The sequence below is a fragment of the Gouania willdenowi genome, chromosome 22 (assembly GCF_900634775.1).
Source record: "Gouania willdenowi chromosome 22, fGouWil2.1, whole genome shotgun sequence".
In the NCBI taxonomy this organism is placed as follows: Eukaryota; Metazoa; Chordata; class Actinopteri; order Blenniiformes; family Gobiesocidae; genus Gouania; species Gouania willdenowi.
Genome location: NC_041065.1, coordinates 29464550 through 29482772, shown reverse-complemented (window position 1 = coordinate 29482772; position 18223 = coordinate 29464550). Strand labels below are relative to the sequence as shown.

Sequence of the window (18223 nt, the reverse complement as noted above, 5' to 3'; positions counted from 1 at the left end):
GAAGCCACGTGGCCGCTGGGGGATTACAAGCTGCAAGAAGAAGGTAAAGAGATTAAATTGAAAACAGAGCCTGCTTTTTTAACCTCGTCACTGTTGTTACACTGACAGTGTAGAAATGATGCTCTGCAGCCAAAATTCTCTCCCCCTCGCCTCCCTCCCATCGCTCACCCATTCATGTGGACAAATCTGATGTCGCCGCAGGATCCAAAAACAACCCGGAGCCCTGCAAAAGCCCTGCTGGGAAAAACTGGAGATCAAAAGTAGTAGAAAAGTGTGTCACCTCTCTTCTGGGAGTGTTTCTAGGAGCTGATGAAGAAGATCTGTCTGCAGTCTGCTGATGGACTTTAGATAAACATTCTGGATTTGGATTATTGTCAGCAAGAGGCTCTCTACAAATGTTCCATTTATTCTTAAAAATCACATAAAGTTAAACATCATGATTTTGAAGTTGGGACTATATTTCACTTTGTGTTTGTTTACCCTCCAAGCAAGTCAAATCAAAGGTAAGAATAATGTTCTTTGTTTTTTCAGCATTTTGTATTATTACCATTGGTCCATATTCCAGTAGAATAGTCTTTGTAAGCTGATCAACGTGCACTAATGCAATCAGCTAAACTATGTTACACAGAAACGATCAATACAAGGTTTGTTCATTTCTGAATTGTTCGTTAGTACTGATATTTTCTTTCAAAAACTACAAAATGTCAGTTTATCTTACTTTTATGCGCATCAGAAATGACCAAATCACAGTCAAGAATATTCATTGTGATTTTAGGAGCAAAGACATTTTAAAGATGTTTCCCACAAAATAAATGCTTTACTGGTGCTAGCTAACTTTTGCATCGGCACTACTTGGCTCGTTCAATGCGATATGCCTGGGTGAGCTCATTATCTTGATGGAAACAAAAGCCATTCTGTTCCCCGTGAGGCGGGACGCTAATCTTTTCTGGCTTGTAGCTGTGTTCCGAGGCCTTTCTGCTGCCGCGGCGGGCATTAGAGCCGGATGCATTGCTACCTTCCCCTCCTCTTTGCACAGTCTTGCATGTCTGTGCATGTGCAAGTCAGGCTTCAAGCTCAGGGATCTCATAAATCCCCCGCCTGTGTTTTGGTGCGACACCTGACAGTAACGTTCATGTTTTGATTGAAAATCCAGCCACCCATGGGCCAACTGGGATAGCTGAAAGGCGGTGGTTTAAATGTCTCATTTCCTGAAAGTCTGTGAAAAGGACTTGTTTGCTGGAAAATGCTGTAAAGCAACACTGTGTGAATGCCCGTGTGTGTTTTTAAGATCTGTGGGAAGTGATTGAGTCAGTATTTAATACTAATGGAGCTTCTATTGGGGCAGTGAGTGCCAACCAGGGGTTGTGGGAGAACATTAAACAAGGTAAATAATGGCATCATTGAACAGGCTTAGCTTTATAATTTACATAGATGGTAATTTCCCCCCAAAACAGCAGATTTCTGCCGATTTTATTTCAAATTGATCATTTCTAAGAATTGTCTAAATCCGTTAAGAAATTTTTCGGTGGCGCATTAAGTACTATCAAAATTATCTTATGTCAAATCAATCTTGCATCATCTTTCTTGCGAACACTAGGAAACTTAATGGGTCTGTTAACAGATCTTTTGGATCAGTGGGCGTGCATTGTAGCTGTTTCCACTCATTGTTCTTGAAGCCAAAATACGGAGCTTAGGGATGCTTCCATCTTGCAAATTTGACGTCATTTGGAGCCAGAGTCTGCGCAGTAGTGTCCGGCGGGAGGGGGGGGGAACATGCCCCGCCCATTTAGCGTACTACCCAGATGACTTACACAAGCCCAGCTACGCAGGTGTTAGTTCTACCTCAGGTGAGTAGTTTAAGTTTTCAGTGAAACGGCCCCAAATTTTTGAGACTTTACGTTGGTTCTTCTTCTGTTGAGCAATTCTTCTTCACAATATAAATGTGAAGCATGTGTGGTATTACAGCAAAAATTACTCATTAAATAACACATCAACGCAAATTTTTGTAGTCAACATTATCAAATGTGTTACTAATTATTTTTGCAGTATTGTATATGTTACACACATTGTGGTTGGCGCGAATCTTGAGATGATCTATATATTGAATTCTGTTTTTTCTTTCACCCCCCCGGCAAGAATGCATAAAAGTAAAAACCGGGTAAAGACAATTTCACAATTGGATTAGACAATTTCTAAAGAAATAAAATGTGGCTGGGAAAGCTTTTTGTGAATACTGTAGTGTGGATGAGCCGTGAAATAAGGATTGCTGAAGTCTTGTCAGAAGTCGCTTTTAATTGCTGGTTATAGAGCAGGACAATCGTACAGTGTTGTTACACACACCATCCACACTGTCAGACATGAACTAACTTCTCCTCCCGCCAACACTTATCTAAATCTCGTTCTACTCCCGCCCGCCACGAACTCACGCGAGAGTGAGGACACAACAAAAGGAAACGTCACAATCACATACTTCAACCCAGGACGGCAAACACACACGGGAAACACACACGGGAAACCCAGACATGGCAACACAGAACAACACCAAGGCTGGATTCACCGGCATCACAATATTTTAATGACTTGATTCCTGTTCTTCCTGTGGATGTTTGACAAACACAAGAAGGAATTAAAGAGGAAGGCAGAACAGAAGTTGACAGAACTTGTTGAAAAGAGGAAGATGCTTTAAACATAGTACAAACTGTAAATAGTGCAGATTATGAGAATCCGTGTATAGCATTGAATAAGAAAACAGCAGCCAAAGATAATTAAAAAAATAGCAAATTCACTTTCAATTGAATATTTTTGGCTTATTTTAAGTCAATGTCTTTTGTTTTTCTGATCCAATAATATCACTCTAAATAGGTTGTAAATCACTGAAAAGCTCTCAGCCCCCATCAACCCCATTCTTCAATACAACCACACACATTATAGCTAACAATAGATTTTCCTGTTGCCATCCCTGGAATTTTTGTTTCAATTAAAAGAGAAAATGGATCAGGGATGATGCTGACATAAATAATGTCAAAAACGATAGGAAGGCATGATTCTTATGGTACGAGGAAGGAATATGCAAGATACATAGGAAAAACTGCTGATTAGCTACACAGAAAATAAAGTTTGGTCATAAATAGTTTAATTCCCTTGATACAGATGTCCCCAAATGTGAGTTCGGATCTGCACCAGTGTTTTTTGCTGTCAAGTATTATTAATTATTTAAGTCCAAGTTGCTAAAAACAAAGACAAAACAAACTTGGCCACATCAAACTGTTGCAGCCTTTAACAAAATATGATAATTTTCACACAGCCATCAGCTACTTTCAGTCACACTGCATATAAAACGAATATGTGAAACTGTAAAAAAAATTAAATCAATTAAATTAAATCAGTTTTCAGTGACAAAACAGTGCCGCGGGAACAAAGCTGGGATTTGTAAAACAGTGAAGCAAAACCGCCAACGCTGCTCGCTTTCCTTCAAGCAATGCAACAATTCATTCATCTTTAGTACCAGCTTTTTTTTCCCACGGGGTAGCGAGGGCCTGCTGGTGCACAGGCAACCATTCACTCACCTATTTACGACTACAGACAGGGTTGGGGTCAGTTATGATTGCAATCACGTGATTAATAATTACAAATATGACATAATTGAAAAAATCTGTTGCTGTTGTAATCGTAATTGAATTGTGACTGAGTTGAGCTAATTGGCTTTGTAATTGGCATAAAAACTCCATAGAAACTGTCAATTACATTTTCATTAAACAAACCTGGAGAACCATGTTACAATTGAAATCTAGGGGTATACAGACAGAAAAAAGGCTCAGACGCCCATGTCAGAAATATTGATACCAATATTTTCATTGATTAGGAAGCCTAACAAGGTAACCAAGAGATGAGAAACAAATTGGATGATGGATAATATTTTTTAGTGTATTATCCAGTTGATTTAAGACCTGGGTCAAAACTGACCAATTATCATAAGAGATGCTAACAGAAAGCTAACACAAGAGGAAGGTGATGTGGTTATTTAAAAAAAAAAAAAAAAAAAGGCAAAGTAATTATTGATTAATTCAATTCAAACCTTAGTAATTGAGAAGGTAATTGACTTTCAGAGTGAAAATAATAATTGCATTTTTCATCGTATTTGGAAAACAATCCGGTCACCAAAATCATAATTGAGGTGTAATTGAACATTGATAATTGAAAACAGAATTGTAATTGAAAAATGTAATTGACCCCAACTCTGACTACAGGCGACTTGGAGACTGAGGAGAACATGCAAACTCTAAGAAAGGTTACAGGCTTTCCCCACCACCAGGAATTCAAAAAACTTTTAAGAACTACTTTTTGTGAGACAGATGCGTTTTTCTCTACAATGAACTATTGATCAGTAGGTACGCAGAAAGGCCTTTAATAAAACCTTGCCTCTCAATAGAAACTATTTCAATGAAAATCCAAAAAAAAAACAATCTAAATGTGATATTCAGAGTGTAACTTTGGGCGAAGCAAAAATAAAAAGATAAACTCTGAAACCTGGCTTAAAACACTATATCCACTGAAGTAGGGAGAACAACATAAACCGATAGATGATTACCCCCATTCAGCCTCAGCTGCTCGCTATTGAATTCCTTGAAATCAGTTGATTCGAATGAAGCAGGAGGTTGTTCTGAAGTAGCAGACAGAGAATCTTAAAAACCACATTTTCACCCAAGCACTCAAAACTCTGATGCGACAGACGACAGCGGAAAGAGGAAAAAGTAGAGTGCGCCACGCAAAGAATTCAAAGAACTGTCGGGGTGTAGAAGTAAGCATTAACTAAACCAAATGCACATATCTAAACAATATTATTCAGATATGTATGTACAGTATGCATGGACTTGGATAAAGAGACTCAGAAATAAAGGTGTGAAATAAATACCTTGATGGCTGATTGTAGAGAGAATTTTTAAGATGCTCCAACATTACATGTATGTTACATGCTAACGAAGTTAGCATGTAACGTCCTGACTCTGTTTTAACTTTTATTGTTGGAGTATTTGAAATTGGCCTTGAAAACATTTGGTTTTGGTTTTGTCTCAGACTCAAAAGAGTTTTTGCTCGGCCTTGTCTCAGTCTCGGTTTGTCTTGGTCTTGGTCTTGACTCGAAAAACTCTTCGTCTTGTCTTAAACTCGGCGCATTCTGGTCTCGGGCAAATTATGGGTTGTGTTTGAAATGACACACTAATGCACTATACACTTAAGACTTAAGGAGTATATACTGTCTAATATACTGTATGTATGATTAGGGTGATGACCGTTCCCACTGAAGTATACTTCCAAGTTTCTGACAAAAACTTGAAGCACAGTGAGGTTAAATATCTCTGATTCTCCATCGTTGAAAATTCTGAGAGCATTTTGGTTGAGAAAGTGACCAAGTAGAATATCAACACTCATTTGATCCATAAAACTCATAAAGGGAAGACAGGAAGATGCTTTTGTTTTGAAAAGGGGGTGTTTGATTTTTAGCTTGAATCTGGTCCCAGGACGTTTTTACATTCCACTCGCAATGCATCATGGGGCCGTTGAGTAATAATAATAATGGCTTCGATTTGTAAAGCGCTTTCTTCGACGAGACTCAGAGCGTGTTACAGAAACCATTATTCATTCACGCCAGTCACACCAGTGGTAAGCTACAATGTAGCCAGAGGCGTGGCTGCCATTTCGCCACTACGGCCCCTCTGACCACCACCAACATACATGTCACAATTCATACTCACTCATACAAGGCAATGTGGGTAAAGTGCCTTGCCCAAGGACACAATGACAATGACTCGGTTAGAGCGGGATTTGAACCCCCAACCCTTCGGTCACTGGATTAACATAATTCTTATCACTCCTTGTCCCCCTACAGTCTTGAGCACAATGCTATCGTACCAATACCTGATGCCATTGGTTCCACCACAGAAATACAAGTAAATACTGATGAAACTTACAAAACATCTCTTTAAACAATTCTCCATCAACTTGACTTCACAAATTGTATTTTTAACCTCTATTCACTTTGCATTTTAAATTTTATGTCAACCATTTTTAAACTGCACTTACAGTATCCTGCATATTTGCTATGTTAGCCTGCTCTCACACACACATGCCTGAATGACATTATCCAGCTCTGCTGAGGGACTGATAAGGAGACTCTCTATAAAAGCTGATGTATTGAAGCAGGGAGACCTTACCTTACCCCTGCAGGCAATGCTAATGCACTTGTTTACATCTGACAGCATGCCCGCGCTTCACACTCTCCAAGCTGTTTATGTATATCAGGCTGTGAAACACTTATAGCAACATTGTAGGCTGTCGCCCAATTTCCCAACAGTGAACTATCCTGTTATGTCTGCTTTATCAATAATAATAATAATGCATTGGATTTTATATAGCGCTTTATCATAGACACTCAAAGCGCTTTACAGAATTAAGGTATTATTCTTTCACTCCACACTTAGTGGTGGTAAGCTACTATTGTAGCCACAGCTGCCATGGGGGAAGACTGACGGAAGTGAGGCTGCCATAGTACGCCGTCGGTCCCTCCGACCACCACCAACACTCACTCACACACTACATTCATACTAGGCATTGTGGGCGAAGTGCCTTGCCCAAGGACACCATGACAGACACCACTGAGGTGACTGTCCCCCACTGTGCCACCTGGAATTCTCAGTGGTCTCCATCCAGCTACTAACCAGGCTCAGACCTGCTTTGCTTCTGAGATCTAACGGGATCGGGCAATGACAGACTGGTATGGCCACAATAGCTGTCCTCACATTATTTGGGCCTGTTTGTATCTGTTGTTTTGCTGTAAATTATTAATCCTGAGGAGACACAGTTTGCTACTTATGTCCAGTTTTGGGGATCATCAATCCAGGCTTATAGTCTTAAAGAATGCCCCCGAGGTTTGCCACCTGCCATCACAGATTTCTCAACATTAAAGCTTGTTCCTTGCAGGGTTGTGGTCAGTTATAATTGGAATTGGGTAATTGATAATTGATAACAATTATGGGGTAATTGTAATTGAGTTCAGATAATTTACTTTGTAATAGTAATTGCCATGAAATATCTGTACAAACTGTGGATTATAATTTAACGCAAAACTGGGGAACTTTGTTACAGTTCTACAAAAATATTAAAACCTATATTTTCATTGATTAGGAAGCCAACAAGTTAATCAATAGATTAGATGGTATATATTTGTTTTATTGTATTTTAAAGCTGTTTTAGGACCCGTTATAAGAGATGCTAACTTTTATCAGGTTATTTATTTCAGGCTCAGTAACTGTGATTAATTGCTAATGAACTTTGAGAATGTAATTGACTTTCAGAGGATAAAACACAATTATGATTGGAAAAAATGCCAGTCAACGTAATTGAATTGTAATTGAACATAGATAAATGAAGATGTAATTGTAACTGAAAAATGTAATTGACCCCAACCCTGGTTCCTTGTGGTTGTAGATGATTAGCTGATGTCATTCATACATTCCTCACCAGCGCAGCATTTCTAAACAATCCTGAATTGTTCAATCTGCACCTCTTTGATGTAATCATTGGAAATGAACAACACGGTGTTGCTGCTTGAGTGTTTTCATGTTTTAATCGCTTTAGTTTGGTGTACACGCACTTCCTAATTCAGCAGTAATCTGCATACCATGCCTTTCTGTGATGCCCAGTGCAAATTTACCAGCTCTACTTCCACTGTTGGCAATACTAAGTGGCGTCCAAAGACAAATTGGCAGCGGTCCCTGTAATCAGCTAAAGTTTTGTTGAATGATTTTGCTGGCACACAGTCCCCAAATGTGTTTCTTTTCCATTCATAAGTGTCATTAACAGTTGCAAAACAAACACCTGTTAAGCAGCAGGGCTGATGCACCTTGGCAGATTAAGGATCTGTCTAATTAAATGCTCTCTAATGGTAGTTTGCTGCGTGATTCCTAAGTAGAGTGGCTAATGGCATTACAGAGGCGGGTGCCCTGGTAATTTAGGGTTACTTCTGCAGAAATGTAAGGATGCAGCAGGAGATGCAGTGTGTGCATTGGAATTCATGGCTGGGATGTGTTGTTGGCATCTTGGAGTGACAATGATAGAAACATTGGATAATTTGTGAGATTTCAAACGGTAATCTTCCGGCAGGTGCATCAAGCGAGTTCCAAGATGTAAAAAAGACCTGCTTGAAGGCAGAAAGAAAAATTAGAATTAAATATAAAGGTTGTGTCGAAATTTGCACCAACCACAATGTGTGTAACATATACAATAATTGTTAGAAACACAGTTGATAATTGTGACTCCAAAAATTTGCATCGATGCGTCGTTTAATGTAGTAAATGAATGATAAAATCAGCTTCAGTTTTGCTGTAGTACCATAACATCAACTGCTGGGCGCAGTGTCACCACCATTTATATTGTGAAGAAGAATTGAGCAACAGAAAAAGAACCAACCTAAAGCCTTAAAAGTTTGGGACCATTTCACTGAAAACTTACTATACTATATACTATACTTATACTGAACAGGAACTTATGCTATGCTGTAGTTGATAATAAAGCCAGCACATGGATAGACAAGTTGAGGGGTCACCAACAAGAACTAAACCCCATAACTCTGCACTGGAATCACCGATATGTTTCTTAGGAGTCCAAGAGTCTTTAATCATAAAGATTCACTGCATGAGAGACATTTTATGATGACCTCGTGATAATCCTATCATAAATTATCAATGGGGGGGTCACTCTGTGGCACACTGGTGTGCATCGCTGCCTCCCAGTGCAGGGATTATGGGTTTAGGTCCCACTGGTGGGGCCCAACTTGTCTCTGTCAAGAGCTGCGATAGATCCTTTCCAGAGGGGTTTGTGGGCACATTTTTCATTTGGGGCACATTTGGGATGTTGAAAGGTTGCAGTACCTCACTTAATTTTCCATGTTAGCTGTGCTTTATGAATAGCATAGCAGCAGTGCTGAATTCCTCCTAATTTTTGTTTAACATGGGGTTGAATGATGAAGGTCTTTCCACTCCGTTACCTCTTTTGTGGTAACAATGTAATGTCCTTTATTGGCTTTTTGTCGGTTGATGATAACGGAGTGGAAAGGAAAAGGAAAAGTGCTGAAAATCGTCAGTCGAACCTGCATTGCAGAAAAACTAGCAGAACTAGAAAGCATGCAGTGTTCACCTGTGAGCTACAATCTTTGAAGCTGGAATGTTCCATGTTAACCATAGTTAGCCAAGTACTTAACGCTGGAACATTTTTTTTTTCTATCTTAACACGGATGCAAAAAGAGTTTGATCCGACTTATATTATTAGTTTTCTCTCAAAATGGACAATACGTCCTTTTTAATTTAGATAGTTGTATTTCTGCTCATTGTAAAACAAAAGCAAAACAATCAATGTTTATTTTTGCAATAACAAAACATGCATAATTGTCGCAGAAGGATTGCACTATATATATATTAACCTTTGTCGACATGCAAACATGGCAAAAATTTTTTTTTTTTTTTTTTATTGAGTACGAATGCTACAAACATACATAATGAGTGATAATTGCAATTATAACTTTTAGGTTTTTTGGACTATGTGTGTTTTTCCTTTTTCTTACGGTTCTTATAGAATAATACCTTGCGTAGATTTTTTTTTTTTCATATAGTAGTAAACATGTTTAATCTTTAGATGTTTAACCGTTCAGGGTAATTAGTTGTAATAAAGGTTCAATACTGTCTTCAAAGTTTTTTTTTTGTGTGACCCTTTTTACAGATTTTCACGACCACGGCCTGCCAGGACTCAGGGATGTAAAGTACCGACACTTTCTAGAAGCTTCTCGAATCATCAGACACGCAACTAATTACAGAGGAGAGCTGGACCGGCCACGGACGAAGAGGTCAGCGTTGCTTTCCTCCGGGGTCAAAGTGTGTCCTCAGGAGACGGTGAAGGCGGTTATCAGCAGCCATCGAGTCTATTATAAACTCAGAGGTAAAGGATAGAAGACGTTCCACTTTAGCTTCCAATGTGCATGAGTAGGACATCATTTATTTCTATGTGTTTGTTAGGAATATCCTTAGCTATTGAATAGGTAATTTACACCTCCCCCACAAAAATAGGTATAATATAATAAACGTGAAACACACCCTTTACCATCACTTCTCTTCATTAAATATTAACATAAAAAATCTGTAATTATACCTGCTGATCTTTCTGCAAATATTTATGCATATTTATTTTTATTTTTACTCTTGTTCTATTCTATATAATTCTACTCTGTTGTTTGCACATTGTGTTCTTTGTTGGTTTTCAGAATTTTGTTACTGACTAGTAAAACCAAACGGGAAAGTAGAAATTTCCTTGCACTGAAACTTTTATATTTTATTTTAACTTTTATTTGCACTGTTTTGCATTGCTTTTGGATTTTGCACCATTGTTGTTGTTTCCTCAGAACATGTGCACTATACCTGTAGGTGTTATATTGTATTATGGTGTATTATTCAAATTTTTAAAATGGTTTGTATTTTTTTTTTCAATTGTTGTCGCAGAATTGCATTGGTTTGTCTTGATATTTAAAATAAATTACACTGTGTATAGACAAAACATCGTCAACTTTGTCTTCTAAAATTATTTGTAAATTATACAAAAATTAGCTATTTTTTTTAATTTCAAACCAAGTAAAATGATTTGTAAAAAAAAAAAAAAAAAACATGAAAATGTTAAGTTCCTTTGAAGTTTTTTTTTTTGTTTTTAAAGCAAACTTTCACATTCAAAGGCTGCACGTTCACAGACCACAGAGAGATAGAACCTCATAATTGATTTGAAAACATCTTTGATTGGGGAAAAAAAAGAATGAAAATAAATGGTTTATGTGAGTTTTGGGATGCTGAGATTGCTCGCATCTGACTGCTGCCATTAGTTTGTGAAACATATTGTTTAGAAAACAGCTGCTGCAGTGCAAGATTTCCAAATGAGCCAGAATGATTTAGTGTACTCGAGGTAATCACAACACTCCAAAAATGACTTTGTCAGGCAACAAATTTCCCATCGGCTTCAAGCATTTCGACAACGTGGCATTTATTTCACTCTGAGGCAGATAAAGCACGCAGCAACCGGCCCTCTGTGATCATAATTTTATCATTGAGAAAAAAATATAACGCTCAGCTGCTTTTTCGGTTTTCTGACAGAACGCATTATAAAGTAAAGGTTATAGTCAACTATTCTTTTTCACTTTTTGATTAGTTTTTTGCTCTTTTGTCTCTTCTTTTCTGGATATTGTTTGCCAAGCTGCAACATGTTTAAGCTGTTGTTGAACTGCTTAATTTTTTCTGTTCTCGTCTCAGATTTTCACTTATTTGTATGCTGTTTTTGATGCAATTTCATCTTCAGTTTGTCAAGAAGCTATCTGGGAAGCATTTCGGATCTTCTTCGATAGAGTCCCAAATGCAGAAGAGTATGGAGCCTGGGTTTACATCTGCCAAAATCAAAACCTTTGTATGGACGATCTGGCCAAGAACTTCAGCAGCTCCCAGGAGCATCTGGACATGGTGGCCAAAGTGAGTGTAGCACAATTATTTTAATTTAATTCATCAGAGTGTGGTGGTGGTGGTGTGTGTTTTCATTCCCTCTAAAATTTCATGATTATTTTTTGGACTAGTACGGTCTGTAATTTTGAAACATTTCTCTTGTTTTTTTTTTTTTGTAGAGAGTTGCTGAGCAAGCTGAAATAGAAGGGTAGGTACAAAAAATATGACTCAAATTTGTATTCAAATGAAGATGTTTGTGTTTGGTTCTTCTAAGAAAGGATGATGATTGCAGGCTGCACAGCAAAGTGAAGTAATTTTGGTTTGAAGAGAAAACAACATGAAAAAAAAAAAGCAGGAGAATAAACCCTGAGACAGGGTAAACAAAAAGCTTGAATGCAGTAGAAAGAATAATTACAAAACAAGAGCACTCAGAGAACACAAACCTCTACCTCTTCTTTGCCAGATATTGACTGTTATCTGGATCAATGATACTGGTCATAGTACCATGATCATTCAGGCTTGGAAGAAATGTATATCCCCTTTAGTAATCATACAGTAGGTCCAAATGTATGGGCACGTTAATTTTTTCCAAAAAACACAATCCAGATCAGATCCATTATTGAGGAACCAACCCGACGAATTGCAAAAAGATCGGCCAATTACCAACAGAGATATGAAGTAGGTCCAAATGTATGGGCACCCCCGTTTAAAAACAAATCAATAAAAATTGCAATGAAATATCTAGAATATTAAGATTAAACTGCTTGGGCTAATAGAGAAACCAACCTGACATAACCGAGTCAAATTTCAGAAAGATGGGTCAATTACAAAACTGAGATATTCATTTTTGAAATTTCGTCAATGATGAGAGATGGTGATTTTTTGATTTTTCAAACTGATCCAGAATCAGTATCTTAATCCTGATTCCCTCCAAAATGTAAAGGAATCTTCCATGGCCTACAGCAGTGTTTCCCAAACAGGGGTATAGCAACACTTTGCATGGGGTACTCGAAAAGATTTAATTAATTTAATAATAAATCGGGAAATTAAAAAAAAAAAAAAAAAATCAAAATTCCACTCATTGTTTTGAATTTGTTGATTAAACCTTAGGGAACAAATGTTAGGGGTTTAGGAGAGTCCGCTGTTCCACAAATGAAAAAAGCATATGAAATTTTGGAGAGGGTACTCTCTAATATGAAGAGGGGGTACACATGATTTGACAAAAATGCAAAGGGGGTATACGGGACATAAAAGACTGGAAAGCTGGTCTATTTTTGAGTAAAACTCACCATGAATTTACTGTATAATAATACCTACATAATATCAAGGAATACCTTTTTCCATGTTGTTCCTATTTTCAGAATATCCACTGTAACCCCAGAGCCAGAGCCAGGCCTTGATTGTAAGTGTAAGTGTATTTAAAGTTTTTTTTTTTTTAGAAACAAATATTTCAATTCAGTTCCTTTTTCATCTCAGGCATTTGGACGGCGTCCGTTATTTCACTACCGACACAGGCTGATGTGGTAAGTTACCACTAACCACCACCACATGTAGTAAAACAACTGTATCATCAAAGTAATGTTTAGCTCCTGAGCTTTGAACATGATCTTATTGCCACTTCCACTAATTCTTTGTTTGTTAGATCAAAGAAGATCCCAACATGATCAAAGAGAACTACGAGGAGTACATTGTTGAATTCCGAGTCAGCATCGTGGATCCGACGTTTGGCGAACTGATCAGAGGTTCTGGGACTCAACAATATGAAGATATCACACAAGAGCTCACAGAGAAGGTTGGCCACACATACTTCAGACATATTTACCGAAACAGAAAGCCCCTATAGTAATTATTATTTGTATATTTTGGAAACAACCTTGCTGAGAACCATTTATCCCTGACTTTCTACAACTTATTCTGTTGTCATTTCTTCTCAAACTAATCCTCTTTTGACTTTTTATTGAATTACTCATTTTGGCTGTGCTCCATAATTCTTGGTATTATTGCATATTCCATTGTTGGCTATAACACTCACTCTGTTTGTTTTAACACCTTTGAAGTCACACCTAATGGAATTACCATAAGACTTGTAAATGACTCTTAGCCTGGAATAGTAAGATCCAATCACATAGATGATCTCTGGCCACGAGGACATGGTTTATATATATATTTGTATTTCCTGTCTGTGCTTTTCTTTCTTTAGATGCTTCATGTCTTCAAAAAAGTTCCAGGATTCAAAGAAATTCGCATTCTGGGATTCCGGTGGGTTGGAATATTCTGTTCAAAGTTTAACATGTTTTTTTTTTTTTTTTTTAGCTCTGTAATTGTCTTTTAAAAGCAAATCACTTGACAGTTTGGACATTTCCTCCTTGACGCCTGCATTAACAATTGTTTCTCACGTGATTTTTTAATGTTGACCAGAACCGAAGACGTGTCCGTGCGCTATGCTGTGGTCTTTAACGGACAAACGGAGCTCAATGATGACCCTGAGGGCTCGGAGGTGGCGGACACACACGCACCCAAACTGAAGCACATCATCAAAACAGCTCTAAAACAGGAGCCATCTCTACCGCTGGATATTCAGAGTCTCAGCTTTGACGCTAGTGAGAAAAACACAATTACGACCATGACACAAAAGCCCAAAAGTAATAAATTCAACTCTTTTTTTGCTTTTTCTCAGTCAATACTGTTTATCCAGTTGCCGCACTTGGCATATATCCTACCGAACCTGGGCTGTCGGGAGACGACGTCCCACTGCCAAATGCAGAATACATCCCAGCAACTGATAGCTTTAATCCCACTTTGGCAGTGGTGGAAAACTCTGCAGTGGCATCTACCCTCGAACCAGAAACACACACCTTTGTGCCTTTCATTCCTACTGTCCAGCCTGAAACGGCCATTTTAATGGAACCGGTAGAGGAACAACCCATAGACGTTGCTGCTGAGGAGCAAAGTGACTTCAAAACATCAGTGGATAAGAAACTGGATTTGATCACAGTGCACGAAGATGAAGCAGAACCAGAAGTGGAGGATATACCAGATACTGAGCCTGGTGATGGGGACGAAGCAGAATCTGGGGAACAGGTCAAACACGGTAAGGCCACGTTTTCATTACTACTGCATTAGACTATAGGACTGATTCTCAAAAAGGTGAACGTTAGGAGCATTTGGGGGTAAAAGTGGGGAACCAAGCTTCTTTGGTCCATTTGGGTATACTGATTCACGATATCAATGTTCCTAAGGTGCAACTTGCACTTTGAGATGACTATTGTTGTACTTTTGTGCTATATAAGTTGAATTGAATTAACTTGAGCCCTTAACGTCTTAAATTGAAAATTAAAATTGCTGCCAAAATTGCAGATTTTGGCCAATCTTTAGCTTTTTACAAACAGGTGATATTCAGAGTGTGATAATGTCGGTTTATTTGGGGAAATTTTAGTCAAATCAATTTGGGATGTTCTTAAAATCCGTTACATTACATTACAAAAAAAATTCTACAGAGCACGTAACCCCCCAATGCAATGTATTGTGCAAAGATAATAAGGTAGAATTGAGTGTCATTGGCGTAAGTGAAATTCGAGTCCATGGCAGCGAATGATGTTTCCAAGGGGTAGGATGTAAAGAATAAAGAGGTGACCAAGCACAGAGCCTTGAGGGACTCCATGGGTTTCTGGGAGGGTGTGGGTTGTGCATTTGTTCATGGAGATATATTGGAAATGATTGGTGAGGTAGGAAGTGAACCTGTAGTGCTGATGTCCTTAAGGTCTGTTACATTACACAACAGTCAAAACATACTCCCGTAATGCAACATATTGTACAAAGATAATGGTTGATGATAGTAGCAATACTTGTGAATGAAAGCATTCATTTGTGTTCATGCAGACAAGTTGTTCACTTGTATCACTCACCATAGTGCTGTACATTGTTGCTGAGTTTTCCGACATTTGCATTGCAAGGTTCTGCACAGATGTTGGGCACAAGCATAAAATCATCTCTAAGCTAACCATGTCCATAAGCAGTTTTAAACTGTGAATTTGAGCATGAAGGACTTGAAATTCAGTTTGGGAACATAGATATTCTGAATCAGCACATCAACATTGTCTAAAACCAACATGTTTCCTGCTTTTACCCCAATTTGCGACTGAACGCTAGTTCCAGCAATTCTTTTTGAGAATCGGACCAAGTCGACAAAGTGTTTAAAATGAAGTTTATTCAAAACTCTTGATAATTATCATCTTTACATTAACCAGTAGTATTACTGGAGAAGGAAAACACTTTGACTGAGAAATACACACCTTGATGTTGCTGACTTGAGAAAGTTGTAGTCCACGTGAAGTCTATAGGAGTTGGAGACAACTTCAAGGTGTGTCCAGATTTTAAAAAAGGTGTTTCAAGCAGTTGTGGTGGTGACTGGTTGCCCTCCTACTTGTTTAGGGAAAGTTTTAATACTTATACTGTATAGACGTTAGGGTTGTACATTGCCATGAATCTGACGATACAATACAACTCATGGTTTGCATCTCACGGTACGACATACATCATGATACTAAACAAAACGATATACATCGCGATATATCACAACATCAATAATTAGAAATTTCAAGTACAAAATGGTCAGTTTATTAAAAAAAAACTTGAAACGTGAAAACAAGTAAATGGTAACTAACTGTAATTCAGGCTTAAATATCAAAAACAAGTGGTATGTTTATCAAACTGTCAAATTCCATTTTTCAAAAAAGTTTATCTTTTGCTCAGATTCTGATTCCGTTAAGTTTGTAAATTCTCTCAAGTATCTTCCAAGCTAAAAAATGCATTGAGGAGTGACGTAGGTCAGATGTGGTTCACTGACACCTAGTGACCGGGTGTTTACATGCTATGCATATTTCAGGTTAAAAAAAAATCAATTTGGACGTTTTTTGACTCAATAAGATAATCGCATAGTGAATAATTGTGATATGTAATGCTGAATCAAGTTTTTCTTACACCCTTAATGGACATTAAGGAGGCAGCTCAATGAAAACCGCTTTTCAAATAATAAAAAAAATTACAAAAAGTCCTTGGATTCAAATCTCTGTCTTTCTGCAAAGAGAGATATTTGGTTAAATTGTGATTTAATAGGTTGGTTTTTTTATTGCATAATAAGTGTATTTTGACATGCAGATATAAAACTTCCCACTATGACAAAGCAATAAACCGTCCCAGAACACAGTGCTGATAATGAAGTGGGTTTTTACAAAGCTTGTATCCGTCATAGAAATTGAAGTGGCCATATTAGACATTTGGTAAATTGGTGTGCACATATTAGGGATTCCTGCTGACACGACACACCGCTTTAGAAATAATTTACTGGCATAAACCTGTCGGTGGTCGAGTCATTACAATCTCACGCTGTGCAGAAAAAAGATTAGAACTTTCTTCAACCAGCAGAACTTCACTCACTGTTTTTGAAAATATGAATGTCAGATGTGCACAGGCTTTGGTAGAAAAGTGATGGAAAAAAGACACTATATGTAAGTAACTATAATATTTATTTTCATTTTAATGTATTTGACCTATCTAATACAAATTCGATAATTTGGCTGTCTGAGGTAGGACAAATAAATACATAAATGATAAGGGGGGGAAAAAAAAATATTTTTAACTTTGTCTTAATGTAAATTGCTCCACAGCTAGAGATTGATAAGCTAATTATTGTGAGCAAATCAGATAAAACTTAAATGTTTAGCTAGGAGTTAGCCTTGCTATTTGCCAAAACCCATACACAACTTGTTAGCCTTTATGGCTAGCATTGTTTAAAAAAAAAGTGAATCAATCCCTCTTAAAATGATAATGACATTATGCTTTAAAAATGTGATTAGCATAAGATGATACAACAGAAGTGACTCTGGCTAATTGGTAACAGGATCCAAAAGTGGTTCTAATCACTTTGTTATGGAGGTAGCAGACAAAGCTATGCTAATGCTACTAAACAGAGTGTTTGTCAACTAAGACACAAAGAATAAACTGTCAAGTCAGTGGCTGTGTTCGAAATGTCACACTCCGCACTACAAACTCAATGAGTGTATACTGATTACTATACACTATTAGTATGGTTAAGAGGATTAGGATGATGAGCGTTCCCAGTGAAGTGTACTTCCAAGTTTCCCAAGAGGCATTTCAAACCTACAACAACAAAAAACCTGAATCACACTGAGACTAAATATCTCCGTTAGTTCTCCAAGTGAGAAAGTGACAAAGTATAATATCAACATGTGCTCATTTCATCCATAAACTTCCACAAACGCATTTCATGCCGACATTTTTGAGATTTTCGGAAACCCTCTATTGTGCTCCTGAGAAAACATCTGGTTAACTTCAAAACAAAAGCTCTATTTACAAAAGCATTTCAAACTAATGGAAGTCAAGAAGAGATGCTTTTGTTTTGAAAAGGTGATGTTTGATTTTTAGCTTGACGCCAGTCCCAGGACGATTTTACACTTTACTCGCAATGCATCATGGGACAGTTGAGTATGACTAGTGTGCCCACCGTGCATACTTCAAAAGTCCCCATATAGTATTCAGCTGGGTATTTTTCGCATACTCAATCTTTTCATGCTACCTAATGTGAATGTACTACACACTAATTTTGACATCAGAAGTACGAGTAGTCTGTTATGTCATTCCGAACACAGCCAGTGTCTGAATATACTATAATGTGACTTAGCCGT

General features: G+C 37.7%; 1 protein-coding gene across 1 annotated transcript in view; it reads left to right on the top strand.

Annotated features, from left to right (window-relative positions):
• The first annotated feature begins 300 nt into the window (after positions 1 to 300).
• The window catches only part of impg1b (interphotoreceptor matrix proteoglycan 1b), a 36508-nt gene continuing 18585 nt past the window's right edge, over positions 301 to 18223 (top strand). The window contains 10 exon segments of the mRNA XM_028437186.1: positions 301 to 503; positions 9769 to 9984; positions 11383 to 11549; positions 11699 to 11727; positions 12881 to 12921; positions 12996 to 13042; positions 13162 to 13311; positions 13720 to 13778; positions 13938 to 14119; positions 14197 to 14610. Of these exon segments, the coding sequence (XP_028292987.1) occupies positions 437 to 503; positions 9769 to 9984; positions 11383 to 11549; positions 11699 to 11727; positions 12881 to 12921; positions 12996 to 13042; positions 13162 to 13311; positions 13720 to 13778; positions 13938 to 14119; positions 14197 to 14610 (1372 nt within the window). The 5' untranslated portion in view covers positions 301 to 436.